The 27,418-nt window shown below is 54.2% G+C and overlaps 1 protein-coding gene across 5 annotated transcripts in view; it reads left to right on the top strand.

Moving 5' to 3' along the window:
• Positions 1-27,418, top strand: part of RAB37 (RAB37, member RAS oncogene family) — a 471,210-nt gene that overhangs the window by 226,801 nt on the left and 216,991 nt on the right. The window contains exons 1-2 of one of the 5 annotated variants that reach the window (XM_086930814.1): positions 788-1,026; positions 26,653-26,763. The exons of 1 other annotated variant lie outside the window; for it this stretch is intronic. In XM_086930814.1, coding sequence (XP_086786940.1) covers positions 895-1,026; positions 26,653-26,763 — 243 coding nt within the window. In that variant the 5' untranslated portion in view covers positions 788-894. Of the gene's footprint in view, positions 1-786; positions 1,027-23,877; positions 24,118-26,652; positions 26,764-27,418 lie in introns of those variants that run through there. 3 more of the 5 variants (XM_086930812.1, XM_086930816.1, XM_086930815.1) reach the window with 3 other exon arrangements.

The raw sequence follows: 27,418 nt of genomic DNA, 5'->3' as shown, positions 1-27,418 counted from the left end.
AAGGCTGGAGCAAGTCGACAGGGGAGCTGCTGTGCTGCTATTGGCATTACCTCAATGCACAGGGGCGGCCTTAGGCATGGTCAAGCTGTGCACCTGCACAGGGCCGCCAAACCTCAGGGGCCGCCACGCCAATATATATCCTTAATATAATAATCCTCTGAGGATGGATACATATTTGCGTGGCGGCCCCTGGCAGGGATTTGGGGTCCCCGCCCGGACCCCCTCTTCCGGGGCCCCCTACCTACGCTCCCTGCCCAGGGCCACTATGAGCCTAGGACCGCCCCTGATGAACACAGCTCCGTGCGCCCCTCAGAATAGTGGCGGCCTGGGCCCAGCTCGCCCGTGCTAAAGGCTTCACGATGAAGGACAGTTAGGGTCACTGCGAACGGGGACCCTCGGGGCAGGGGAGGCGGGAGAGCGCGCAGGCGTCGCCGAGTGCGAGGTGAGGTGTGGTGGTGGAGGGTGGTCTCCCCCAGGGAGGTGCTGGCTCCTCTTGAGTTGGCATGTCTGCCTGGGGGGTTTCAGTGTTCCTTCTCCCCGGGGAGGGACGGTACCTGGGTGTCGCTCCTCCCCAGTGAAGGGTGCCTCGGTTGTCCCTCTCGGCATGGGCCCGGGTGCTGAGTCCCTCATGGGAGGCGCCGCGTGCGGGTGTTCCTCCTCCCCGGGGAGGGACGGTACCTGGGTGTCGCTCCTCCCCAGTGAAGGGTGCCTCGGGTGTCCCTCTCGGCATGGGCCCGGGTGCTGAGTCCCTCCTGGGAGGCGCTGCGTGCGGGCGGGCGTTCCTCCTCCCCGTGAAGGGGTGTGCCCGAGTGTCTCTGCTCTCGAGGCTGGGTCCGCGCTCCTTCCTACCCGTGCGAGGCCGCCCTCTGCTCCGGTGCTGCTCTCGCCGGGGCCATGCCGGGCCCCCGGGCTTCGGTCCGGTCCTCACACGGAGTGCGTCCAGACGGGGCGGAGAACGGAGCCCCCTCCAAGAGACCCGTGAGCCGCAGCCTTTCCGGGTCCGAGGACTACGACGTATCTTTCAAGGTCCGTGTCAGCCCATGCGCGGCTTACTACTGCAATAACTTACCTCACCTGCTTCCATTTCCACCCCACCGTCGGACCCTTTTACTTACCTCACCTGCATCTCCACACACTCCTCCACAGGCGCCTCAGCAACCAATCCCTTCCTTCTCGCACTGCCCTCTCCCGTACCTCATCCATTCATTCATTCGTCCACCCTGCTCCCTCGCGTGTCTCCCCACCTGCCCTTCGCCTCGCTGCAGGTTCAGGGTGTCTATTGCTCTGTAAGCATGCAGGGGTGCACCGTGGAAGAGAAGATGCAGCGTGTGTTTATTTCATGGATGGATGCATGGTTTAATTTGTAGGATGCACGGAGTGGGGGTGCTCTATGTGTTTTGTATTGTAAAGATGAAGGGTGCATGTTTTGTTGTGTATTCTACGGATGCAGGAGGTGCCTCGTTGAAGGTGAAGGTGTGCTTGTATTGTACAGCTGCAGGGAGTACTTAGTGGAGTGGGTGTGCAGGGGCTGGCTTGTATTGAAGGCTAAAGAGCGCAGGGTGTGTTTCTTAGACGGAAATTAAAGGGTGTTTTGTATTGTAAGTATACATGAAGTATATCGTTGAGCGTGCAGGGCATGGTTGTAGTATGTAGATGCAGGGTGTGATTTACAGCTAAAGGATACAAGGGTCTATTGTAGATTTGAGGGCGCAGGTTGTGTTTTGCGGGGTGGAGGATGCACGTTGCTGTGACCTGTAGGATGTACTTGTGATTTGTAAAGCTGAGGATATTTGGGTGTCCTTCATACAGTGGTGCATTAATTGTATACTGGAGGATGCAGGGGGGCGTCCTTCATACAGTGGTGCATGCATTGTACCCTGGAGGATGCAGGGGGTGTCCCCCATACAGTGGTGCATATATTGCACACTGGAGGATGCAGGGGGGCGTCCTTCATACAGTGGTGCATTAATTGTATACTGGAGGATGCAGGGGGGCGTCCTTCATACAGTGGTGCATGCATTGTACCCTGGAGGATGCAGGGTATGTCCCCCATACAGTGGTGCATATATTGCACACTGGAGGATGCAGGGGGGCGTCCTTCATACAGTGGTGCATGCATTGTACCCTGGAGGATGCAGGGGGTGTCCCCCATACAGTGGTGCATGCATTGCACACTGGAGGATGCAGGAGGGTCCTTGATACGGTGGTGCATGCATTGTACACTGGAGGATTCACAGGGATGTTCCCCATACAGTGATGTATGCATTGCACACTGGAGGATGCAGGGTATGTCCCCCATACAGTGGTGCATATATTGCACACTGGAGGATGCAGGGGGGTCCTTCATACAGTGGTGCATGCATTGTACCCTGGAGGATGCAGGGTATGTCCCCCATACAGTGGTGCATATATTGCACACTGGAGGATGCAGGGGGGTCCTTCATACAGTGGTGCATGCATTGCACACTGGAGGATGCAGGGGTGTCCTTCATACGGTGGTGCATGCATTGTACACTGGAGGATTCACAGGGATGTTCCCCATACAGTGATGCATGCATTGCACACTGGAGGATGCAGGGGATGTCCCCCATATAGTGGTGCATGTATTGCACACTGGGGGATGCAGGGGGTGTCCTTCACACAGTGGTGCGTGCATTGCACACTGGAGGATGCAGGGGTGTCCCCCATAAAGTGGTGCATGCATTGCACAATGGAGGATGCAGGGGGTGTCCCCCATACAGTGGTGAATGCATTGCACGCTGGAGGATGCAGGGGGTGCCCCCCATACAGTGATGCATGCATTGCACACTGGAGGATGCAGGGGATGTCCCCCATATAGTGGTGCATGCATTGCACACTGGGGGATGCAGGGGGTGTTCTTCACACAGTGGTGCATGCATTGCACACTGGAGGATGCAGGGGTGTCCCCCATAAAGTGGTGCATGCATTGCACAATGGAGGATGCAGGGGGTGTCCTTCATACAGTGGTGCATGCATTGCACACTGGAGGATGCAGGGGATGTCCCCCATACAGGGGTGTTTGCATTGCACAATGGAGGATGCAGGGGGTGTCCCCCATACAGTGGTGCATGCATTGCACGCTGGAGGATGCAGGGGGTTTCCCCCATACAGTGGTGCATGCATTGCACAATGGAGGATGCAGGGGGTGTCGTTCATACAGTGGTGTATTCATTGCACGCTGGAGGATGCAGGGGGTTTCCCCCATACAGTGGTGCAAGGATTGTATGGTGGAGGATGCAGGGTGTGTTATGAAGGGGATGCAAATGGTATTTTCTAGGGGAAGGCGCCGTGGTGTGTTGTACAGCGAGGAATGCAGCCGTGCATTGCCTGAATGTATTTCTTGACAGGTGTTAATGTAGCGTGAGGCACACGTAGTCCTGTGTGTCATAGCGCTGGGTCACATCTGCAAGAACAAAGCACTCGCGGGCCCTGGGCGGCCAGAGGGGACTCACCCATGAATGAGGGAAGGGGAGCGGCTTCCATCAGATAAGCAGACCCTCACCACACACGCCGTCGGTGGTTTCGTGCTGCTTTGTACGTCGCGTAGACTGCGGGGGAACCTGCTGAACAAGAACCTGTCCATGCAGAATATGAGGAGGTCACAGGAGTGCCGCGAATGTCGAGGTGTGGCCTCAGGGCGCCATTGCAAGGCAGTTTGACAGCTCGCTTTCATCTCGCGCAGGGGACTTTGAAGCATTGACTCAAAGTGCTGCGTGCTGGGTGTCGGGGGTATACCTTCCACTGGCGCAGCAGGTGCAGTGGCAAGGGGCCCCATGGGCCCACTGAGCTATGGTTATTGCTTTAGGTATAATTCAAAGAGCAACCAGTGGGCCCATTTCCTTCCTTGCACCAGGGCCCCTTACACACTGGCTCCGCTGCTGCAGGGCGTGCGTGGCCGCAGCCCTGAGCTTGGTCCGGAGTTGAACCTTGGAGTTGAGTCCCCTGCTGAGTTCGGAGTTGAAACCCCTGCTGAGTTCGGAGTTGAAACCCCTGCTGAGTTCAGAGTTGGGCTCCCAGCTGAGTTCAGAGTTGGCCCCCCTGCTGAGTTCGGAGTTGGGCTCCCTGCTGAGTTCAGAGTTGGGCCCCCTGCTGAGTTCAGAGTTGGGCCCCCTGCTGAGTTCAGAGTTGGGCCCCCTGCTGAGTTCAGAGTTGGGCCCCCTGCTGAGTTCAGAGTTGGGCCCCCTGCTGAGTTCGGAGTTGAGCCCCATGCTGAGTTCGGAGTTGAACCCCCTGCTCAGTTCGGTTCGGAGTTGAACCCCCTGCTCAGTTCAGTTCGGTGTTGAGCCCCCTGCTGAGTTCAGAGTTGAGCCTCCTGCTGAGTTCGGAGTTGAGCCCCCTGCTGAGTTCGGAGTTGAGCCCCCTGCTGAGTTCGGAGTTGAGCCCCCTGCTGAGTTCGGAGTTGAGCCCCCTGCTGAGTTCGAAGTTGAGGCCCCCTGCTGAGTTCGGAGTTGAGCCCCCTGCTGAGTTCGAAGTTGAGGCCCCCTGCTGAGTTCGGAGTTGAGCCCCCTGCTGAGTTCGAAGTTGAGGCCCCCTGCTGAGTTCGGAGTTGAGCCCCCTGCTGAGTTCTGAGTTGAGCCCCCTGCTGAGTTCGAAGTTGGGCCCCCTGCTGAGTTCAGAGTTGGGCCCCCTGCTGAGTTCAGAGTTGAGCCCCTGCTGAGTTTGGAGTTGAGCCCCCTGCTGAGTTCGGAGTTGAACCCCCTGCTCAGTTCGGAGTTCGGAGTTGGGCCCCCTGCTGAGGTCGGAGTTGGGCCCCCTGCTGAGTTCGGAGTTGAGCCCCCTGCTCATTTCGGAGTTGAACCCCCTGCTCAGTTCATTTCGGAGTTGAACCCCCTGCTCAGTTCGGTTCGGAGTTGAACCCCCTGCTCAGTTCTGTTCGGAGTTGAGCCCCCTGCTGAGTTCGGAGTTGGACCCCCTGCTGAGTTCGGAGTTGGGCCCCATGCTGAGTTCGGAGTTGAACCCCCTGCTCAGTTCGGTTCGGAGTTGAACCCCCTGCTCAGTTCGGTTCGGAGTTGAGCCCCCTGCTGAGTTCGGAGTTGAGCCCCCTGCTGAGTTCGGAGTTGGGCCCCCTGCTGAGTTCGGAGTTGGGCCCCCTGCTGAGTTCGGAGTTGGGCCCCCTGCTGAGTTCGGAGTTGGGCCCCCTGCTGAGTTCGGAGTTGGGCCCCCTGCTGAGTTCTGTGGTTGGGCCCCCTGCTGGGTTCAGAGTTGGGAACCCTGCTGAGTTCGGAGTTGAGCCCCATGCTGAGTTCGGAGTTGAACCCCTTGCTCAGTTCGGTTCGGAGTTGAACCCCCTGCTCAGTTCGGTTCGGAGTTGAGCCCCCTGCTGAGTTCGGAGTTGGGCCCCCTGCTGAGTTCGGAGTTGGGCCCCCTGCTGAGTTCAGAGTTGGGCCCCCTGCTGAGTTCAGAGTTGGGCCCCCTGCTGAGTTCAGAGTTGGGCCCCCTGCTGAGTTCAGAGTTGGGCCCCCTGCTGAGTTCAGAGTTGAGCCCCCTGCTGAGTTCGGTTCGGAGTTGAACCCCCTGCTCAGTTTGGTTCGGAGTTGAACCCCCTGCTCAGTTTGGTTCGGAGTTGAACCCCCTGCTGAGTTCAGAGTTGGGCCCCCTGCTGAGTTCGGAGTTGGGCCCCCTGCTGAGTTCAGAGTTGGGCCCCCTTCTGAGTTCGGAGTTGAGCCCCATGCTGAGTTCGGTTCGGAGTTGAACCCCCTGCTCAGTTCGGTTCAGAGTTGGGCCCCCTGCTGAGTTCGGAGTTGGGCCCCCTGCTGAGTTCGGAGTTGGGCCCCCTGCTGAGTTCGGAGTTGGGCCCCCTGCTGAGTTCGGAGTTGGGCCCCCTGCTGAGTTCGGAGTTGGGCCCCCTGCTGAGTTGGGCCCCCTGCTGAGTTCGGAGTTGGGCCCCCTGCTGAGTTCAGAGTTGGGCCCCCTGCTGAGTTCAGAGTTGGGCCCCCTGCTGAGTTCGGAGTTGAGCCCCATGCTGAGTTCGGAGTTGAACCCCCTGCTCAGTTCGGTTCGGAGTTGAGCCCCCTGCTGAGTTCGGAGTTGGGCCCCCTGCTGAGTTCAGAGTTGGGCCCCCTGCTGAGTTCAGAGTTGGGCCCCCTGCTGAGTTCAGAGTTGGGCCCCCTGCTGAGTTCAGAGTTGAGCCCCCTGCTGAGTTCGGTTCGGAGTTGAACCCCCTGCTCAGTTCGGTTCGGAGTTGAACCCCCTGCTCAGTTTGGTTCGGAGTTGAACCCCCTGCTGAGTTCAGAGTTGGGCCCCCTGCTGAGTTCGGAGTTGGGCCCCCTGCTGAGTTCAGAGTTGGGCCCCCTTCTGAGTTCGGAGTTGAGCCCCATGCTGAGTTCGGATCGGAGTTGAACCCCCTGCTCAGTTCGGTTCAGAGTTGAGCCCCCTGCTGAGTTGGGCCCCCTGCTGAGTTCGGAGTTGGGCCCCCTGCTGAGTTCGGAGTTGGGCCCCCTGCTGAGTTCGGAGTTGGGCCCCCTGCTGAGTTCGGAGTTGGGCCCCCTGCTGAGTTCAGAGTTGGGCCCCCTGCTGAGTTCAGAGTTGGGCCCCCTGCTGAGTTCGGAGTTGAGCCCCATGCTGAGTTCGGAGTTGAACCCCCTGCTCAGTTCGGTTCGGAGTTGAACCTCCTGCTCAGTTCGGTTCGGAGTTGAGCCCCCTGCTGAGTTCGGAGTTGGGCCCCCTGCTGAGTTCGGAGTTGGGCCCCCTGCTGAGTTCGGAGTTGAGCCCCCTGCTGAGTTGGGCCCCCTGCTGAATTCGGAGTTGGGCCCCCTGCGAAGTTCGGAGTTGGGCCCCCTGCTGAGTTTGGAGTTGGGCCCCCTGCTGAGTTTGGAGTTGGGCCCCCTGCTGAGTTTGGAGTTGGGCCCCCTGCGAAGTTCGGAGTTGGGCCCCCTGCTGAGTTCAGAGTTGGGCCCCCTGCTGAGTTCAGAGTTGGGCCCCCTGCTGAGTTCAGAGTTGGGCCCCCTGCTGAGTTCAGAGTTGGGCCCCCCCTGCTGAGTTCAGAGTTGGGCCCCCTGCTGAGTTCGGAGTTGAGCCCCATGCTGAGTTCGGAGTTGAACCCCCTGCTCAGTTCGGTTCGGAGTTGAACCTCCTGCTCAGTTCGGTTCGGAGTTGAGCCCCCTGCTGAGTTTGGAGTTGGGCCCCCTGCTGAGTTTGGAGTTGGGCCCCCTGCTGAGTTTGGAGTTGGGCCCCCTGCTGAGTTTGGAGTTGGGCCCCCTGCTGAGTTTGGAGTTGGGCCCCCTGCTGAGTTCAGAGTTGGGCCCCCTGCTGAGTTCAGAGTTGGGCCCCCCCTGCTGAGTTCAGAGTTGGGCCCCCTGCTGAGTTCGGAGTTGAGCCCCATGCTGAGTTCGGAGTTGAACCCCCTGCTCAGTTCGGTTCGGAGTTGAACCTCCTGCTCAGTTCGGTTCGGAGTTGAGCCCCCTGCTGAGTTTGGAGTTGGGCCCCCTGCTGAGTTTGGAGTTGGGCCCCCTGCTGAGTTTGGAGTTGGGCCCCCTGCTGAGTTTGGAGTTGGGCCCCCTGCTGAGTTTGGAGTTGGGCCCCCTGCTGAGTTCAGAGTTGGGCCCCCTGCTGAGTTCGGAGTTGGGCCCCCTGCTGAGTTCAGAGTTGGGCCCCCTGCTGAGTTCGGAGTTGAGCCCCATGCTGAGTTCGGAGTTGAACCCCCTGCTCAGTTCGGTTCGGAGTTGAACCCCCTGCTCATTTTGGTTCGGAGTTGAGCCCCCTGCTGAGTTCGGAGTTGGGCCTCCTGCTGAGTTCGGAGTTGGGCCCCCTGCTGAGTTCAGAGTTGGGCCCCCTGCTGAGTTCGGAGTTGGGCCCCCTGCTGAGTTCGGAGTTGAACCCCCTGCTCAGTTCGGTTCGGAGTTGAACCCCCTGCTCAGTTCGGTTCGGAGTTGAGCCCCCTGCTGAGTTCGGAGTTGGGCCCCCTGCTGAGTTCGGAGTTGGGCCCCCTGCTGAGTTCAGAGTTGGGCCCCCTGCTGAGTTCAGAGTTGAGCCCCCTGCTGAGTTGAGCCCCCGCCCCCTGCTGAGTTCAGAGTTGAGCCCCGCCCCCGCCCCCGCCCCCTGCTGAGTTCAGAATTGAGCCCCCTGCTGAGTTCAGAGTTGAGCCCCCTGCTGAGTTCAGAGTTGAGCCCCCTGCTCAGTTTGGTTCGGAGTTGAACCCCCTGCTCAGTTTGGTTCGGAGTTGAACCCCCTGCTCAGTTTGGTTCGGAGTTGAACCCTCTGCTTGCAGAGTTTGGCCCAGTCTGTTTCAGTTCCATTGAGACTCCAGCGGTACCCGTGGTCGGACAGGTGTATATCAGTACTTTAAATGGGCCAGCGCTGCCCGGCACTAGGATGCGTTGTTTAGGGGGGTGCACTCTAGGCTGAAAGATGTCGGTGTATGTGTGTCTGGCGGGGGGAGGTGCGTGGTGTGTTGTACAGTCAGGAAACAATGCTCTGGTGACAGGAGGACGTGTGGCGTTGTATTGAGTGGAGGATGCAGTGACGCTCTTTGTCAAGTGTGCACGGCGAGTTCAGTGGAAGCAGTAGGTATGTTTTGTTGAGTTCAGGATTGCTGTGGCAGCCTCTTTTAGCAGGGCGCTGGGTATGTTGCAGGGTTGTGGTGAGGGCGTGTTGTGTAGCGTGGAGGATGTTGCACGCGTCCGGGAGAAGGCTTCTTCTCATCTCTGATGCAAGCCCTCTGTTCTGCTCTGTTATCGTCAGTCACGTGACTGCCTCTGGAGGAAGCTTCTCGTGTGGGTGGGTGATCATGTGAGTGTGGTGTGCACACACTGGCAGTTACAGCCGCTGCTCTTTGATATCATCTGGAGATGTTTTCCGTGCATCGTTGTAGAGTCACTGTGCTACTGTGGTGTTTGTTGGGTGGGTGACTATGGGTCAGTCAGCTCGCCAGTGCCATCAATATTCAGTCTACTGCAGGACCCCTGGCTCTGTAGCACCAGTAACACGCGATCCTTTGCTGGATCACCCTGCAAACCAGTGTCCGCCACACTGGAAAGTCTCCCGGGTCACCCTGCTCAGTAATGCCATCAGCACTAAACCAGACCGCTCCAGGGCGTGAACTAAACTAGAGTCACGAGCACCCACTTCCCTTCCAGACCAGCCTGCAGACGAGTGGCACCAGCATTCGATCCCGGCCAGATCGTTCCGTAAACTAGTGTCATCCATACTCAGTCCTCTATCAGATCATCTGGCAAAGCTGATCCCCATGAGATTACTTTGCATGCTAGGGCAATCAGCACTTAACCATCTGGTGGATCTGACTGCAAACTAGACCCCCAGCCCTCCCTTCCTCAATCACATCAACCTACAACTAGTCCCACAAGCTCCTGAACTCCAACTGTTCAAGCTACAACACAATCTCAACCATACTTGATCCGATGACACACTACCCTGCTCACTAGTGCTAACAAGACTCGCTCTCTCTTCTATTGAAGTACCTGCAACCTAGTGTCATCAGAGCTCAATCCTCTATTGGGTCAACCTGTGAACTATTGTCACCTACCCTCCATTCCCTCACCAGATCCACGTGCAGACAAGCGCCATTAGCTCCCTATCGCCACCTGTTCACTCTGCAAACTAGTGCCATCACTGAGTGTTGAGCCACTACCGGGCTACCCTGCTTGCTAGAGTTGTTGACTTTAAATCCTCTATTGGAGTATCTTGCAGACAAGTGCAGTCAGCACTCTGTCCTCACCAGATCACCCTGCAAACTAGTGCCAGAAGCACTCAATCCGGCGCCAGAGGAGCCCGCAAATGTACCCTGAGCACCCATAGCCTCCCAACTGCTGTCACCATCCATGGATCAGCAGCAGATCAGACACAATCAAGTGCCATCAGCGCTTTATCCTTAGCAGATCATTCTGTAAATGAGTATCACCAGCACTCGACCCTCTGGCAGATCAGGCCGCAAATTAATGCAACGAGGACTTAACCTCCACAAGGCTGCTCCGTAAACTAGTGTCATCACCACTCAATCCTCTACTGATTTGGCACCTGATCCTCTACCAAATCAGCCTTCAAACTAGTGCCACTAGATTCCGATCACCAGCTCACCATGCAAACTCACTCCCTCCACATTTGATCTTCTATTGGATCACCCTTCTCACTAGTGTCATTGACCCTTGATCCTCCTTTGGGGTACCCTGAAATCTAGTGCCATAAATACTCAATCTCCACCAGATCTCCCAGCAAACTAACACGAATAGCAATCACTCCCAGCTTGATCAGGCTGTGACCTAATGCCAGGACTCAATCCTTTACCACAGTAGTTCTTAACCTTTAGACTTCTGTGGACACTGCTGAATCATTACTGGAATCCGGGGATCCCCACCGAGTTATTATTTGAAGCTGGGGACCCTGGGCCTAAGCAATTTCTATGATTTGAACCTAAAAACAATACTCAAAAATATCAAACTGGAACACACCAAAAATGCACAAATATGGACATATTTTGATTAATTCATCATCAAAGATAAAAAAGTTCACTTTTTCCATTTTGCTAACTTATTTGTGAATACATTTATTAATGTCAGTATTTTTGAATTTCGTAAAACAGTCGCAGACAATCCAGGGGTCTTTGGACCACAAGTTAACCCCTTCCGCCCTGATGACAAGCTCAGCTCGTCATGAGGCTTACCTGCCGTGCGCTCATGACGAGCTGAGCTCGTCATGTAACCCGGTGTTTACAAAACCGCCGCGCATAGCGGGAAAAGCCGCTGCAGCGATGCGGTTAAGAACCACTGCTCTACCACATCACCTTACAAATTAGTATCATCAGTACTTGATCACTTTAAGATTACTCTGTGAACAAGTGTCATCTGAACTCAGTCTCAAACTTAGCACCTGCTTACTCCACCGGATGAGCCTGCAAACTGGCGCCACCGGCACCTGAGTCCTCCACCAGACTAGCCTGCAAACTCGAGCCACCAACACTTGATTCATCCACCAGATAAGCCTGCAAACTAGAGCCACCAGCACCTGAGTCCTCCACCAGACAAGCCTGCAGACTAGAGCCCCCAGCCCCCAGCCCCCGAGACCTCCACCAGATGAGCCCGCAAACTAGAGCCACCAGCACCAAGACCTCCACCAGATGAGCCTGCAGACTAGAGCCACCAGCACCTGAGTCCTCCACCAGACAAGCCTGCAGACTAGAGCCCCCAGCCCCCGAGACCTCCACCAGATGAGCCCGCAAACTAGAGCCACCAGCACCAAGACCTCCACCAGATGAGCCTGCAGACTAGAGCCACCAGCACTTGATTCATCCACCAGATGAGCCTGCAATCTAGAGCCACCAGCATTTGATCACCACCAGATCAGTGTAAAAGTGAGTACCCTTCACACTCGTTCTTGTACTATATCACTCTTCTCACCAGTGCCACCAGCATTCTTCCCTCTCCTCCATCTCCCACGAAACTAGTGCCACCAGTGCATGATCACCATCAGATCCCTTGGCAAACTTGTGCTGTAGTTAAAAAGCCCCTTAATATATCCCCTTTCCAAACAAGTGCCCCCAGCACTCATTCCCTACCATGGAAATGCCAACTAGTCCCTAGTGAGCTCAAATTGCCAACTAGTGCCATCAGCACCTAAATCGCTGGTAGAGGACCGTGTGAACTAGTGCAATCAGCAACCTAGCCCCACCAGATCACCCTACAAACTTGTGCCGGCAGTGTTTGATCCCTCACAAGAGTGGCGGCTGGCATCTACGGGGATGGGTGGGTGTGCAGGCGTGTAAAATAATATAAAAAATCAAATAAAACGTACCGAACTTGGCGACGTCCTCGCTATGTACCTCTTCTTTTGTCGAGTCAAGAACCAGATGCTGGAACTCCTTGGCCAATCCTTGTGCTGCTCTCACCAGCTTGAGAGCAGCACAAGGATTGGTGGGAGCGGCCTCACTTGGCACTCCACAGCACTCTGGAGGCTTTGGCTTGCCGGGCTGGGTTAGAGAGGTTTAGAGTGTGCCTGTGTGGCTGGCCGTCGCAAGACGGTCTACCAAAAAGACATGTGCACTTTAAACAGTGCAATACCAGCCCACCCTCCTCCCTGCTGTTGGCACTTAGCAGCGGCCAACCCCCATCCTTACTCTCTGCTTGGGGCGGGTATGAAAAATAAAATGGTAATTAATTACCATTTTATGTTTCATCTCTGGGGCTTTGGGGGGATTTATAAGAGGGGCGATGCTCCTTCGCTGAATCGGAGGTGCCGCCCCTGCCTCAGAACCCAGCAGAGTTCACAGGCATGGGACAACCCTGGGAACACCCAGCTCACTGTGCTCCTCACCTCTCAATACCCTATGAGAACCCCCGGTCTAGTGCCCCCTGAGTCACCCCCATAGGATCTCCCAAGGCCTTGATTCACTGATGGTGGCCAGAAGGGCTTTAAATGGGTCGGGTCCTTCCGGTGCTCATCACCGGGAGCTCTAAAAAGCAGGTGCTGAGACGAGTCCCTATCAGGCTTTCCATTTTTGCCCTCAGGGTGGTAAAATAAATCTTACCCCTGCGGCAGTTCACTGCTTTTTATGTAACTTTTTTCTTTTTTTTAGCAGTTCTATATTGCGTGAACTCAAAGTGCTTTTCATGAGCTCTAGTTACATTACACAAGGACATATTGATGTATTTTTTAGAAAGCACCGTGAGATTAATTGATTTGCGCAGAATCACAGGATGTTGAGCCGACACTGAGACTCAACACTATTTCCAAAGTCGGCAGCTCTAGAGGTTAGGCCAAAACCTCTCACAGAAGTACTAAAGCATTTTCAATATTATGTACAACGAAGCCATAGCTGTATGTTTTCATGTTGTATATTTATCTTATGCAGCTAACAATCATTGACAAAGCCAATAGTCCTGGCCTGTTGTAGGTAAAATGTCACTTATTGTTTTATATATCTGGCGGCAATGACAAAAGCAGAAAACCCCAGGAATTTTTATGGCAGGACCCTGGATGGAAACATCGACACCCCGTTAGTCCTTTGGGCGGTTGTAAGCCTAAGCAACCGGGGGCTTGACTTGCAATGTTCCACCCCTAAAAAGGCACGAGTAAAGTCAGACTGCTGGTCCACAGTATTTAAGGGGGAAATCCCCAGATATTGGTAGCGCTGATTGAGTTGGCCATGGTGCTGTTTGGCTCATCACGCGGTTGGGCAGCTCAGGTTCCTCAGCACTGCCTGACCTTGGATCACCAGTAAGTTAACCCGCCACGTTGGCATACTTCATGTATGAAATAAAGCTGCAGCAAACTGTTTTCCAACAAAATTTGTGTGGCGTGATTATTTATTGCAGTGTGTACTAAGTACCTAATTGTGCTTCCGGGGTGGTTTGCACTTATCTGCACTATAACAGTCGGGCGGCCCACTATGCTAAGCACAGATTTTTAGCTTAAATGTTTTCACGCCACGCCCTTAATTACATCGGTCACGCTCCTTTGAGAGACCCCCCTAGTTTTTTCATCCTACTTAAAGCCCTGGTGGCCAGCATTTTATCCCCCGTAAGGGCACTCAACTCACTTGTGCACACATCGTACTAAAAGAACTTGGCACTTTGAGGGGGTGAGGGGAGGGGGGAGTAGTTATAACAGAACTAACAGGCTAGTGAATTTTTCCTGACAGGGCCACTGCATAATTTTTCCTTTCATCCTCCAAACCCATCTAAGTAACTTGAATGATCCCCATTACTTGCTTCCCTGTGAGAGCACTCAGCTCATTGGAGTTCACAAACATTCGGTCCCCCATGAGAGCACGGGATTGTCACAAGAGCACACGGCTCATCACTAGTACTCCTGAGCGCTCTGTCCAGGGCCAGGCTGCTTCCACGAGGATCAAGCACTCCCAGTGTTCTTGTAACCAGTGGCTAAGATGAGAAATTTGGGTGTGGTGAGGGATGCACAGCTTAATTTCACTGAACAGATTAATGAGATCACTTCAGCCTGTTACTTTACGCTAAAGATTCTACGGAAGATCTTACCATTTCTTCCAATGGAATTGAGAAAAACTGTGGTGGTAGCTCTTGTAATTTCTCTGACTGATTACTGCAATACCCTCTATCTAGGGGTTGATAAACAGCAGTTAACTAAGCTACAATCTTATCAGAACACCGCAGCCGGGACATTACTCAATATTCCTAAATTCAATCGCATTTTAGGGGCCATTTGGAATCTCCACTGGCTCCCGGTCAAGCAGCGTATTGAATTCAAGGCTCTGTGCCTGGTCCATAAAACCTTGTATGGAGGCGGTCCTATGGCATACCACAATCTATTCCAATGTTACTGTCCAGGGTGTCCACTGAGGTCTGCCAATCAGACTTTGGTTAAAAACCCGAAACTGAGGAAGGCTAGGTTGGGTAGTAGATGCCTCTTCTACCTGGCTCCCAAACTCTCAAATAGGCTGCCCTTGGAAATTAGATCTCAATCGTTTCGGTCTAAATTCTGAGGCTTACTAAAAACCTGGTTCTTTCCAGCTTAACAGTTGATCTTATCTTTTCTGGCTTATCCTTTCTTCTGTGTCTTCTCCAGTGCCTAGACGCCTCGGCAATGGAGCGCTATATAAAACCCCTACTTCCTTCCTTACTTACTTGTAATGTGCAGGGTAAGGGGCGGGCCTGGTGTGATACCTTATTCCCAGCTCATGTCCAGGGGCCTAGCTTGGTCAGCACGATTTGGGGGGCCAGGGGGTGGGGTTAAGACTTGCTGACAATCAGGCAGGTGTATATAATGTTTAAATACAGAATATAACCAGAAGGACGCATGAGAGAGGCCTACGGTGCAGTGTAAATGGAAAGGAATGTTGATTGATAGAAGCACTAAGAGACAAAACACAATAGTTTGTAAAATAACGGATAATTTTTAGGACTTTCAAAACAGAGAGGTTGAGAGCGTGTGTGCGTTTTTGTTTGTGTGTATGGGACAACTTCTGGGGGAACCGACAGACCGCTCACCATACCCCACTGAAAGCACCTGGACCTTGTAGTGTCTGGTCGGGGCAGTGAGGGCCTATGCCACGAAGTGGGGCCTAACTATATATGGCGCAATGAAAACACGCAGACACTAGCTACCAGTTAGGGGCCGAAGACCACGAGAGTCAAGTCAAGTCAAGTCATAAAATTTGTATAGCGCACTACATACCCAGAGGGTTTCAAGGCGCTTAGGAAGGGGAGGAGGATTATTTGTCAAATATCCACGTTTTAAGCTGCTTTCTGAATGCTAGGTGATTCTGGGTGAGGCGAAGGTAAGCGGGGAGTGAGTTCCATGTTTTGGCAGCCAGGTAAGAAAAGGATCTGCCTCCCATGGTGGTCTTGTTGATGCGAGGTACAGTGGCGAAGGCTTGGCTGGAAGAGCGAAGTTGGCGGGAGGGGGTGTAGAAGGACATTCAAGAGTTGAGGCAATCTGGTCCGATGTCGTAGAGTGATTTGTGTGCGTGGGTAAGCAGTCGGAAAGTGATCCTCTTATTGACGGGTAGCCAGTGGAGGTCTTTAAGGTGACCAGAGATGTGTTCATTGCGTGGGATGTCTAATATGAGCCTGGCTGAGGCGTTTTGGATTCGTTGTAGTTTCTTCTGGAGTTTAGCGGTGGTACCTGCGTAGAGGGTGTTTCCGTAGTCCAGTCGGCTCGTGACTAGAGCGTGGGTGACTGTTTTCCTTGTTTCGGAGGGGATCCAGCGAAATGTTTTTCTGAGCATGCGAAGAATGTTGAAGCAGGAAGAGGATACGGCGCTGACTTGTCTGTTCATTGAGAGTGAAGAATCCAGGATGACGCCTAGGTTCCGTGCGTGGTCTGTCGGGATGGGTGCTTTTCCGAGGGCTTCCGGCCACCAGGAGTCGTCCCATGCAGAGGGGGATGTACCTAAGATGAGGACTTCTGTTTTGTCTGAGTTCAGTTTCAGACGGCTTTGTTTCATCCATTCGGCGACTTCTTTCATTCCTTCGTGTAGGTTAGTTTTGGCGGTGCTGGGGTCCTTGGTGAGAGAAAGGATCAGTTGAGTGTCATCCGCGTAAGAGATGATGTTGAGGTTGTGTTGGCGGGCGATGGTCGCGAGGGGGCTCATGTATACGTTGAAGAGGGTGGGACTGAGTGAGGATCCTTGAGGTACGCCGCAGATGATTTCAGAGGCCTCAGACTTGAATGGTGGGAGGCGGACTCTCTGGGTTCTTCCGGTGAGGAACGAGGTGATCCATTCCAGTGCTTTTCCTTGGATTCCGATGTTTCTGAGGCGTTGTAAAAGGGTGCTGTGGCAGACTGTGTCGAAGGCTGCAGAGAGGTCGAGGAGGATGAGGGCGACTGTGTCTCCATTGTCCAGTAGAGTTCGAATGTCGTCTGTTGCTGCGATGAGGGCGGTCTCAGTGCTGTGTTTGGCTCGGAAGCCAGATTGTGAGGGGTCGAGTGATTTGTTGGCTTCGAGGAAGGCGGCGAGCTGGTTGTTGACGGCTTTCTCGATGACTTTGGCCGGGAATGGAAGAAGCGAGATGGGGCGGTAGTTTTTGAGTTCGGTGGGGTCCGCTGTGGGTTTTTTCAGAAGGGCGGTGAGTTCAGCGTGTTTCCAGTCTTCTGGGAAGGTAGCGGAGTTGAAGGAGCAGTTGATGACGTCTCGGAGGTGCGGAGCTATGACGGAGTCTGCTTTGTTGAAGATGTGGTGAGGGCATGGGTCTGTGGGGGATCCAGAGTGGATGGAATTCATCAGGCGGATGGTGTCCTCAGTGGAGATTGGGTTCCAGGCGTTAAGGGTATTTACGGGGGGTAGATGGTCATCAGATGGTAGGGTGGGTTGGCTTCCGGGTTGGTTGTCAAAGCTGTTGTGGATGTCAGCAATCTTGTTGTGGAAAAAAGAGGCTAGGGAGTCGCAGAGGGTTTGAGAGGGGGTGATGTCGTTGGAGTTGGCCGAGGGGTTGGAAAATTCCTTGACGATGTTGAAAAGTTCCTTGCTGTTGTGGGCGTTGTTGTCAAGTCGATCCTTGAAAGATGTTTTCTTGGCTTTTCGGATCAGTTGGTGGTGAGTACGGGTGGCGCTTTTGAAGGCGTCCTTGTTGCTGGTGGATGGGTCTTTTTTCCAGACCTTTTCAAGGGAGCGGCACAGTTTCTTGGACTTCTTGAGATCATCGTTGAACCATGAGGCCTTCTTGTTGCCAAGTTTGTGTTGACGTTTTTTCAGTGGTGCTAAGGTGTCGGCGGTGTTGGATAACCAAAGGGTGAGGTTGGAGGCGGCTTCGTTGGCGTTAGAAGAGAGGGCTGGGGAGGTTCGAAGGAGCGATGTGGAGATCTGATCCGTGGTGATTTTGTTCCAGTTTCTTTGTAGAGTTGGTTGGAGGTGGATGATGGGTTTCGGCTTGTTGTAGGTGAAGTGAACGCAGCTGTGGTCAGTCCAGAGGAGATCCGTAGTGTGGCTGAAGGAGACATGGTTGCTGGAGGTAAAGATGGGGTCGAGTGTGTGACCTGCGATGTGGGTGGGGGAAGTGACCAGTTGTTTAAGTCCGAGGTTGGCGAGGTTGTCTAAGAGGGTGGCGGTGTTGCGGTCGTTGATCTTTTCAAGGTGGAAGTTGAGGTCTCCCAGAAGGATGTAGTCTTTGGAGGGGAGCGCGTGTGGGGTGATGAAGTCCGTGATGTCTTCACTGAATTTTGCGCGGGGTCCTGGAGGTCTGTAGAGGAGGGTGCCTCTAAGAGTTGTCTTGGGGTCGATGTGGATCTGGAATTGAAGGTGTTCGGAGTTAGCGAGGTTGGCGTCGGAGCTGGTAGAGATGCGGATGGATTTCTTATGGACGATAGCGATTCCTCCTCCTGTATGGTCGGTGCGGTCCTTGCGTGTGATCTTATAGTCGTCAGGGATAGCGATGGCGATGTCAGGGGCGGAGGAAGCATTCAACCATGTTTCTGTTAGGAAGGCGATGTCTGGAGAAATGGTGTCTAGTAGATTCCATAGATCAATGGCGTGCCTGTGGACCGAGCGGGTGTTGAGAAGGATGCATTGTAGGTGGTTGGGGTCGGGAGTCAGTGGTGTGGTTGTAGCGGAGATGTTGTCGGTGCCGCTAAATTTGCAGGAGAAGCAGGAGAACGGTCCATGGGTGTGTCCAGGAGCGGCTTGGACGCAGTAGGGGGCGCGACCGGGATTAAGGGCTAGGAGGGTGGCGGCATCGTAGGTAATGCGAGGGGGCTGGGAGGGACGGGGGCCAGGGGGTATGGCGCTGGGCGCGGTCCAGGCGCGGACGGGCGTAGACGGGCTTACCTTTGGCGCACCTTCGGCGCGGGTTGGGCGCGATCGCTGCGCGTTGGGACAACTGTCATATAAGGATAGTGGAAGGGGGAGGGGCGAGGGAGGAGCTGCTGGGAGGCGGGTGCGTGGTGTAGGGGGCGGGCTCCGGCCACAACAACAACAACCCAGGTAATGGCGGCTCAAAGGCAATAGCCGACCGGGTTGGGGAGAAAAAGTTAAATAATTAATCAATCTGTGCTGAGTAGCGGGGCGCAGACAGTCAAGCAGCCAGACAAAGCGCTATCTCTAGGAGCAAGGCACTGTGAAAAATAGCAGGCTACAATCGATGTAGGCACTCTTACAGCGCTAGCGAGATACAGTAAATTCCAGCAAGCAGAAGCGCATTTAAATAATGCTTCAAACAAAGTATGCACAGTAGCAGCGCTAACGATACCCAGCCAGCGTTAAGGGAAGAGCAGGGACTGTGCCCGTTTATTTATACCCGAGGGCTTCACCCGCCCCCGGGCTGTGTGCGTGCGTGTGTGGACGGGCCGGATGGCTCCGTCAGTACATCCCTCCAAACTCACATTTCTTTAGCCCTGGCTACTAGGGTGTTTCAGTAGCACAGAGACCCCACACATAGTCTTTGAGTCTCTGACTGGGGGTCGGGTTTGGTCTAAGATGGTACCTTTGACTACGCTGTCCTCCTGCCGTTCCTTCTTGCATCAGCTCTTCAGTATTGCGCGCAGGACTTGATCGGGCGGCATTTGCCTCTGGCTCTGGCCTGGACGGTGACGGTTCCCGGTCCGGCTGACTTGCCTTTGTCCCTGGGAGGATAGGGTCGTCGTCACTGCACTCCGTGTCCTCCAGTGTCTGACTTCTCGGGACCTCTTCCATGGAGACACGCTTAAACCACGACACATTCCGTGTCACAGCCCTCGTGCCATGGGAGGCTGACACCATGGTGCTGTGGATGTTCACGACCTCCCACACTTCGGGCTCGAACGCCGTCTGATACTTCCAGTTGTGGTGTCGGGTCTTCAGCACAACATGGTCTCCAAACGCCAGAGGCCGGACGCTCGCCCTTCTCGCCCGGTGAGAAATAGCGGCCCGTTGTCTGACCTTATCTCATCAGGAAATCCTAGCATGGCAAATGTCCTATCCAACGCTGGCTTTACGTGGTTGAATGCGGTGGAGGGTACCACCTCCACCACCGGGAACTTAGAACACGAGTCAATTAGCACCAGGGCCTGCCGGCCATCAGGGAATGAGCCAAAGTCAATGCTTATCTTTGACCATGGAGTATCACAAAGGTCCTCTGTGATGATGGGGTGTGGCGCTGGCTTTTGGCTGGTGACGACACATGAGTAGCAGTTGCGGATCTCCTCCACGACAGCTCCGTCCATGCCCGGGAATCACACTCTCCCGCGCAGACGAGCCTTCGTCTTGGCCACTCCCTGGTGACCTTGGTGAGCAAGGCGGACCACTTCCCGTTGTAGGCTGGAGGGGATGACAATGGTGGCGCCACGCAGGACTACCCCGTGGGGTCCCGTGCAAAGTTTGCTTTGGGCCCGCCACATCTGTTGTTGAAATGTCTGCTCCTACTGCATCAGCGCGCTGGCTCCATCCAGGAACCGCTTCCAGTTGTGATTCTCCACTGTGGCTTTCACACGACGGAGACACTCTTATTGGTCTGTGGCTGCTCCAATTGCTTCCAGTGTCAGGGCCTTGGGACATGCCTCCTGCGATATCGGTCGGACGAACTCTTCCACGACCTCCAGATCGTCCAGTTCTGAGGCGAGGGATAGGTGTCCTGGGTGGCGCGACAGAAAATCTGCCGGGTTGTCTGCTCCTGGGCGGAAGATGACCTCGAATCTGTACGTTTGGAGCTGGACGGCCCACCTTTCAATTTGGGGCGGCGCCAGCCTGGCCGACCCCCAAAATAGCGGCACCAGTGGTTTGTGGTCCGTGACGACCTTGAACTCGTGACCGAACAGGTACAAATGAAAATGTTGACAGGCCCACTTTATGGCGAGCACCTCCCTCTCGATCTGCGCGTAGCGCATCTCCGTCGCTGTCAGCGCTCGGCTGGCGTAGGCCGTGGGTACCCATTCCTGGTCATCTGTCTTCTACATCAGGACTGGCCCCAGCCCTACCGGACTGGCGTCCACGACTACCCCTGTCTGCCTGTGTGGCCGGAAGTATACCATGACCTTGTCATCTATGAGGGCGTCTTTTACTGCCCGGAATGCTTCGTCCTCTTTCACGGACCACGTCCACGGATGGCCTGACTTGGTGAGAGCGCACAGGGGTTCCGACAGGGACGCCAAGTTGGGGATGAAACAGCCACAGTATGTGGCCATCCCCAAGAAACTGCGTACCTCCGTTGCAGACGTCGGCTTGGGGGCTGCACGAATGGCGTTGGCCTTCTTCAGGTCCACTTTCAGACCGTCACGGAAGAATATGTATCCAAAGAACTCCACCGACTCATTGTAGAACGAGCACTGCAGCGTGAGTCCATGGTCAGCTAGTCTTTGAAGAGTGGTTTGAAGATGTCCATGGTGCTCCTCAAGCGTCTTAGAGAAGACCAGAATGTCATCGCATAGGTTGATCACGCCTGGGAGTCCCGAGAGTGTCTCTTTGATTGCATTTTGGAACACTACGGCGGCGGACGAGACGCCGAAGCTCAGGCGCTTGTACCTGCGGAGGCCAACATGGGTCGAAAATGTCGTGATATTTCGGCTGGCGGGGTGCAGCTCGAGCTGGTGGTAGCCTGCGTTTAAGTCCAGTTTGGAGAACCACCTGGCTCCGTTTAGAGCAGCTACTATATCGTCCATCATAGGCGTGAGGTGCCTCTCCCTTTTCATTGCCTTGTTAGGGAGGCGCATGTCCACACAGAGTCTTATGGCCCCTGGTTGCTTGGGCTTGGGGGCCACCACGAGGGGTGACACCCAGGGCGTCGGGCCCGACACTTTTTCGATGACCCCCAGTTCCTCGAGCTTGTTCAGTTCCTCTTCCACCTGAGGCCGCAGGTGGAAGGGCACTCTCCTGTGGCGCAGTGCTGTCAGCTTCACCGTGTGGTCGATGTGTACTTTGAACATTTTTCCTTTTAGGCGGCCGAGTCCTTGGAAGAGCGCCGGGAAGTCACTCAACATGGCGTCCGCGTGTCGCTCGTGAATCTGGTTGGCGAAGAACACCAGTCGGAGGTCCTCCGCAGTGTGGCAGCTGAGGAGCGTGCCTCGCTTCCCCCCAGTCACGTGGAACTTTGTTTGGACTTCTTGGCCGTTGCACGCCACTGTGACGTCGATGACCCCTCGTAGAGGCAGTGGGTCGCCACTGTTGTATGTGTATATCCTGGCCTTTGATGGAGACAGTGGCGGGCAGGGAGACAGTTGTTCATACTGTAGGTTGTCCTTTACATTCACTGACGCCCCGGTATCAATCATAGCTTGCACGGGGGAGCCCTCGATGTGGACCTCGCACATAGGCGGGGGTCGTCTCCTCGATCCGTCACAACCCACAAAGGAAACGAAGAATACATCGTCGTCCTCATCTTCGTCCATGCGAAATGCTGCCTGTGTTGTGTCACCGCAGGGTCCGGGGTTTTCGAGCGAGATCTGACGCACTCCTTGACTGACGCCTCTGCCGCTTGGACCGGTGCGACGGCTGCCACTGCTGCGACAAACTTTGGCAAAGTGATTCATCTTTCCACAGTTGGAGCACGTTTTTCCACGTGCGAAGCATCGGCCATGCGACTTCCGACATGAGGAGCCTGAGGAGGAGCCTGAGGTTCCTGGTTGCTGCGGGCCCTTCTGGGCAGGCGGACCTGGCAGTCTGCGCATGACGTTGATGTGTTCCTCCTTAACGGACACGTGTTTAGCTGGCACGGCAGGCCTGTCGAGTGCTGCTTGCATCGCCTCTGCCCGAGCATTGGAGAGTTCGTGCGACCGGGCCAACACCAGGATCTCGTCTAGGCTGATTCTGGGCTGTCGGAGGATGAGTCGTCTCAGCTGAACTGACCTGCAGCCTTGGATAAGTTGTGCTCTGATTTCCAGTGTTCTGTCCGGCAGCTCGAAGGAAGTTGCCAGCTTGCGGATTCTCGCGTAGTAGACGTCGATCGATTCGCCTTCCGCCTGGCGGGCCTGACGCAACTTGAACCACTCATAGTCCGGGTTCGCACGGGGGTCGAAGTGGCGATTGAGCGCCGTGATGGCGGCCGTGTAGTCGCTGTCGTCTCCTCTATCCGGCAGGGTCTCGAATAGTTCGTATAGCTCGTCGCCCCCGTAACACATAAGGAGCGAGCGTTTGACCTTTGCGTCCGTCTCCCTGACCCCAACGAAGTAATGTTCTAGACGTCCCAGCCAGAGGCGCCACCGCGCGGCTGCTGTGGCAGGATCAGATAGTTTACTGAATGGCGGGAGCGGAGCCGCCATGGCATGACCAGTAATGGATGGCACAACGTTGGTGGCAGGGACCGGAGCTGGTGGTCCTGCCTGCACTTGACCGGCATTCTGCGGTGGCAATGGTGGCGGAGTTGGGACTTGTGGGGTCGGGACGGTGGCCGCAGCCCCCCCTGTTGCCAACTGGCTCATCTTCGGCAGTGCAGTGGCATGTGGCTTGCGAGCTGACACAGGTGTGTGGTGGAATCACGTGGTGATTGGCTGCAACACCTGACTGGTGGGCCTTCCTTACCCTTGGCCCCAAAATCTGTGCTTCTTGTGAGGCTGAGCAGCCTTTCCAGATTTGTCAGGGCCTTAACGGCCGGCGCGAGGGACTCTGGGGCTTTCCACCCCTTAGAACGGCACGATTGGCTGCTCCGCGAGATGCGTGAGCTTTGGCTGGGTCTCTCCTCCGCGCCCGGGAAAGGCGTGGGCGGTCGCGGCGGTGCGTCGAGGGCCGAGTCAGTCCCTCCGATGAGTGCCGCGTCGCCGCTCCACTCCCCTCCCACGCGCAGATGAGCTTGAGCGCTGGGGTCGCGGTGAGGCAACGCTAGGCCTTGGATGTGGCGACGCTGGTGCGGGCAGCAGCGTGGGGCAAACGGGTCGACGCAGCGGCCTCACCTCAAGCGCCACGACAGGCGTGAAGCACCTTCCGGCAGTATGTAAAGCCGGGTCCGGGCAGCACATCGGGGCGACACCCGCGAGGGATGCAGGCACAGGCCGCGGCTCTAGCGCAGGCAGCGCGAGCGCGGCACAGACGGCACCTCGGGACACGGCGGGGGCGAGGCGTGGGTGCAGTACCCGCCTCGTCGCCAGTGTAGTGTCTGGTCGGGCCAGTGAGGGCCTATGCCACAAAGTGGGGCCTAACTATATATGGCGCAATGAAGACACACCGACACTAGCTACAGTTAGGGGCCCGAAGACCACGAGACGGTCTCGCGCCCGTTTATTTATACCTGAGGGCTTGACCCGCCCCCGGGCTGTGTGCGTGCGTATGTGGACGGGCCGGGTGGCTCCGTCAGTACAGACCTAACTATTTGTCTGGAGACTCGGGAAATACATTTACATGGGGTGGTGTAACACCACCCCCCCTCCACCCCCCCCCCCTCCCCCACCCCTGAAGCTACGGCTCTGCTCATGTCTCAAGCTCACAGTTCAATGTTGTCTCTCTTGCACTCTAGGGGCCTGGCCCTCCGCTGTTACCCGCACTGCCCCACCTGCACTTCCGCATCACATGACAACGCCCACCTGTGCCCAGCCGCTGCTGCGGCTCGCGCACACCCGTCCGTCGCGCGCCTGCCCGCTCCCACCCTCCCCTCCGGGCCGTCTGTTCCCGGTGTTTTCCATCTGGGTGCAGCCCAGGGCTGGGTGCCGCGGTGGCAGGCGCTGTTTACTTAGGAGGAGGCGGCCCAGGGATCCGGGACTTTGCTTTTGTCGCTGAGAATAATTTCATGCAGCTGTGTGACGAGGCGGAGCGTGCGGGGCCTGGAAAACAGGACACAGGTGCCAGTGGTGCAGCGGGTGCAGAGACAGCGGGGCAGGAGGGCACCGAGGGGGCTACTGTGCAAGTCGCGTGCATGTGTGCCTGGTGTGAGTGCAGGGAGGAGCCCTGCGGCACGGAAAGTCACAGAGTGCGTGTCAAGAGAGTAGAGGGAACGAGAGACAGGGATAGGAGAGAGCAAACGAGGCAAGAGGACGGGTGTGTTCGGTGCCTCTCCTGCGGTGTAGCTCACTCCTGATACATAATGCATTAACCCACCTGTTTCCACATCTATTCATTGCATCTCTCGCCCCACCCTCTCAACTTCCTCTCCCCCCACCCCGACCTCTGTAAGGTCACAGCCTGGATGTAGGGTGTGGCTTTGTTACCTACAGACTCGTGTGTCTCTCCGTCTCCAGGCCACGTGTTGCCTTGTGCCATAAACAGCACAGGCCACACGTAACAAGGCGATACTCCGATGCTGAACCCTCGTTTACCACAAAGAAGCGTTTCCCTGATAATACACTTCTTATATCCACAATCCGATATTCTTAGCAGTTACTTCCTCTTTCATTGCCCATCCCTGAGCAACTTCAATTATCTACAAACTTTCCGGGTACCATTAGTTCCTATTTCCTGCTATAAACGAGCTCGCATGAAAGTGAAATGACACTGGTACCGATGGGGCATGTTGGGATAGACTCAGCTAATGGAATGTAAGCATTATTGGGATGGAATGTAAGCATTATTGGGATGTGGGCATTTACCAGCTGTTAATGCCCGCAGTAGAAATCCACAATATCTAATGATGCCACGGGTTTCTGCCGGCATCACATTACACACCTGCATTGGAATATTGCCTTCTACCTACTGGGATAACCACAGGTTTAGGACCTTGCTGGCGAGGCTCATATATATCACAGGGGACCATGGATCTGGAGACATGGGGAATATCAAGGCATTTGTCGCCATCACAATTTACCTTAAAATGACTGGCTTTATATCCGTGCTGGCCTGACATGAGCAATCTGCTGCAGGTCTACTGTAATGTAAAATCATTTATTTGGTTCAATTAATTAAAGTTGTTACAAAAGAATAACAACTACAATAAAAGGGTCAGTTAAAAATTACATCGATGCACAACTGTTCTTGTTTATAAAATTCAAACCTTGCATCAGAAATGGTGGTAAAATGTTATGAATGTTGTTGCAGCTCTGTCCTTTTAGAGTGAGATATCTCTGAGACCGCTCATCCAAACCAGTCTGTGGCAGGGTGGTTTGGACAATCGACAGACTTAACCAAGAGACATCTTCCAGTTTATGGACGGCACTCGAGCTGCCATCATGACATTATGCCTGGGCTGGTCAAAGTCCTCGCTCAGTCCCTGGATTGTCATGTAGGGAGGTCCACTCCTTGTCATGCCCGTGCTCAGGCATACGTAAAATTATTTATTTTGGCAGGCATGTAGCGGGTCAGGTTCATTTGCGAAAATGCAGAATTTCAGTGTCTTGGACAGGCCACACAGTGTTTCATTCACAAAAAATATGGCTTTCATCTTTCACTGCAAATCGTAATTGCATTCTAAAAATTGGTTTTGAAATTGACCATCCTCATAACTACACTTTTTACATTTTGCAAAAGCTGGGATTGTTTCAGAAATAACAGTTTCCCTAAAACCTGTTACAATGAAGATTACTTCTTAATACCAAAGCATTTAAAAACTTCAACATTGCAGAATTGCAGGTTTTTTTTATACCTTAATTTTTTTTCCTACAGACGATAATTCCACAAATACTCCTACTGTAAAAGAAAGAAACAAAAACTTCCGCTCTCGCGAATGCACTGCTCTGTCTCCCCATGTACCTTTCTCAATATATCCTCTACCTCCACTCCATGACTCATCCCAAGCCTCATTCTATTACTATGATCTAAAAAATAACCGCTTCTAGAATCTTCTCTCCTCTGTTCCTCCTGGCTCACCCCAAACCTCATTTTACTACTATGATCTCCCAAAAAACCCTTTCGAAATTCTTCCCTCATGTATCCCTCCTTTGACTCATCCCAAACCTAATTTTACTGCTTTGATCTCCCTAATCCCTTTCTAGAGACTGTTCCCTCCTCCATCTCTCCTTTCGCTCATCCCAAATCTCATCTTACTACTATGATCTCCTAAATAACACTTTCTAGACTCTTCTTCCCCTTCATTATCCTATTCAATCCAACTAACAGACTCTCAAGCCCACTGCTCAAATGAACTCATATTTCCATATGGTAAATCACCACTAGTCCTTTGGGGTTCCGCAGTGGCATGCTACTCACCCAAAAGCACGTCAACACCTCATCAGGGGTAGTAAGTGCTACATAAACACAATTACAATTACAAATGTTTCAAATCCATTCCTGATAAAGAATGGAATGTGTGTACTGAACGTTCAACACAATCATTTCTTTTCACTTTTTGCTCTTTTATTACACAGCACTTTCCACTGACCTCTTTCCCATTTGTCTTTTGTGGGATATCCCCTCCATTTTAATGGGTTTTTGCCCCTGACTCACAGGTGATGCTGCTGGGAGACTCGGCTGTGGGGAAAACCAGTACCGTGATGCAGTACAAAGATGGCGCCTTCCTGTCGGGCACATTCCTATCCACTGTCGGCATTGACTACCGGGTGAGACCAGCACAGCCTTTCACCTCTTGAGTCTTTCAAATGCACGCTGCTTAGAGAGGCAAGTAGAGCGAGACAACCCAAAGCTGCAGAAATATTAGGCCAACTCTTAAGGGGAAAAACGAAAAATCTATAGAGAAATTCGGAATATCTCTGGCGCCACTGTAAAAACAAAATAGACTCCAATCAATTTCTCTGTTAAACAGCCAAACATACAATTACTTAAAACTATCCTTCCTGCATATATTTCTTTTTCACTTTAAATTTTTTTAAATGCACGCTACTTAAATGTCGGCCTCGATAAGTTCAGTTTAGCATTTTCACAATTTTTTTAATAGACTTTTTTTGGGAAATGTAGAGCATTGAAGATGGACGTTACTACCTTTAAAACACTTTACGTCTTTCATGCCTAACTTTAAGAACCCAGTCTTTCAGCAAATCCTATTCCCCAACAACGATCACCCACCGCGGCCCACTTCAGAGTGTCTCAGTGTTGAACCCTTTACTACCCTGAGCCTGTCGATGCCAGCTACAAGCCTTTGCCCAAATGATGCACTCCTGTCCCCTTCAGTGCCCCTCCATTATGCATAGTACCCGCAGACTCTTGGGACAGCCTTTACCTGAAGTTGGTGTCAAGTACAACAGCAGCGGCTGCACT

Source organism: Lissotriton vulgaris, chromosome 7 (assembly GCF_964263255.1).
Source record: "Lissotriton vulgaris chromosome 7, aLisVul1.2, whole genome shotgun sequence".
NCBI lineage: Eukaryota > Metazoa > Chordata > Amphibia > Caudata > Salamandridae > Lissotriton > Lissotriton vulgaris.
This window is presented reverse-complemented; position numbering and strand designations above follow the sequence as displayed.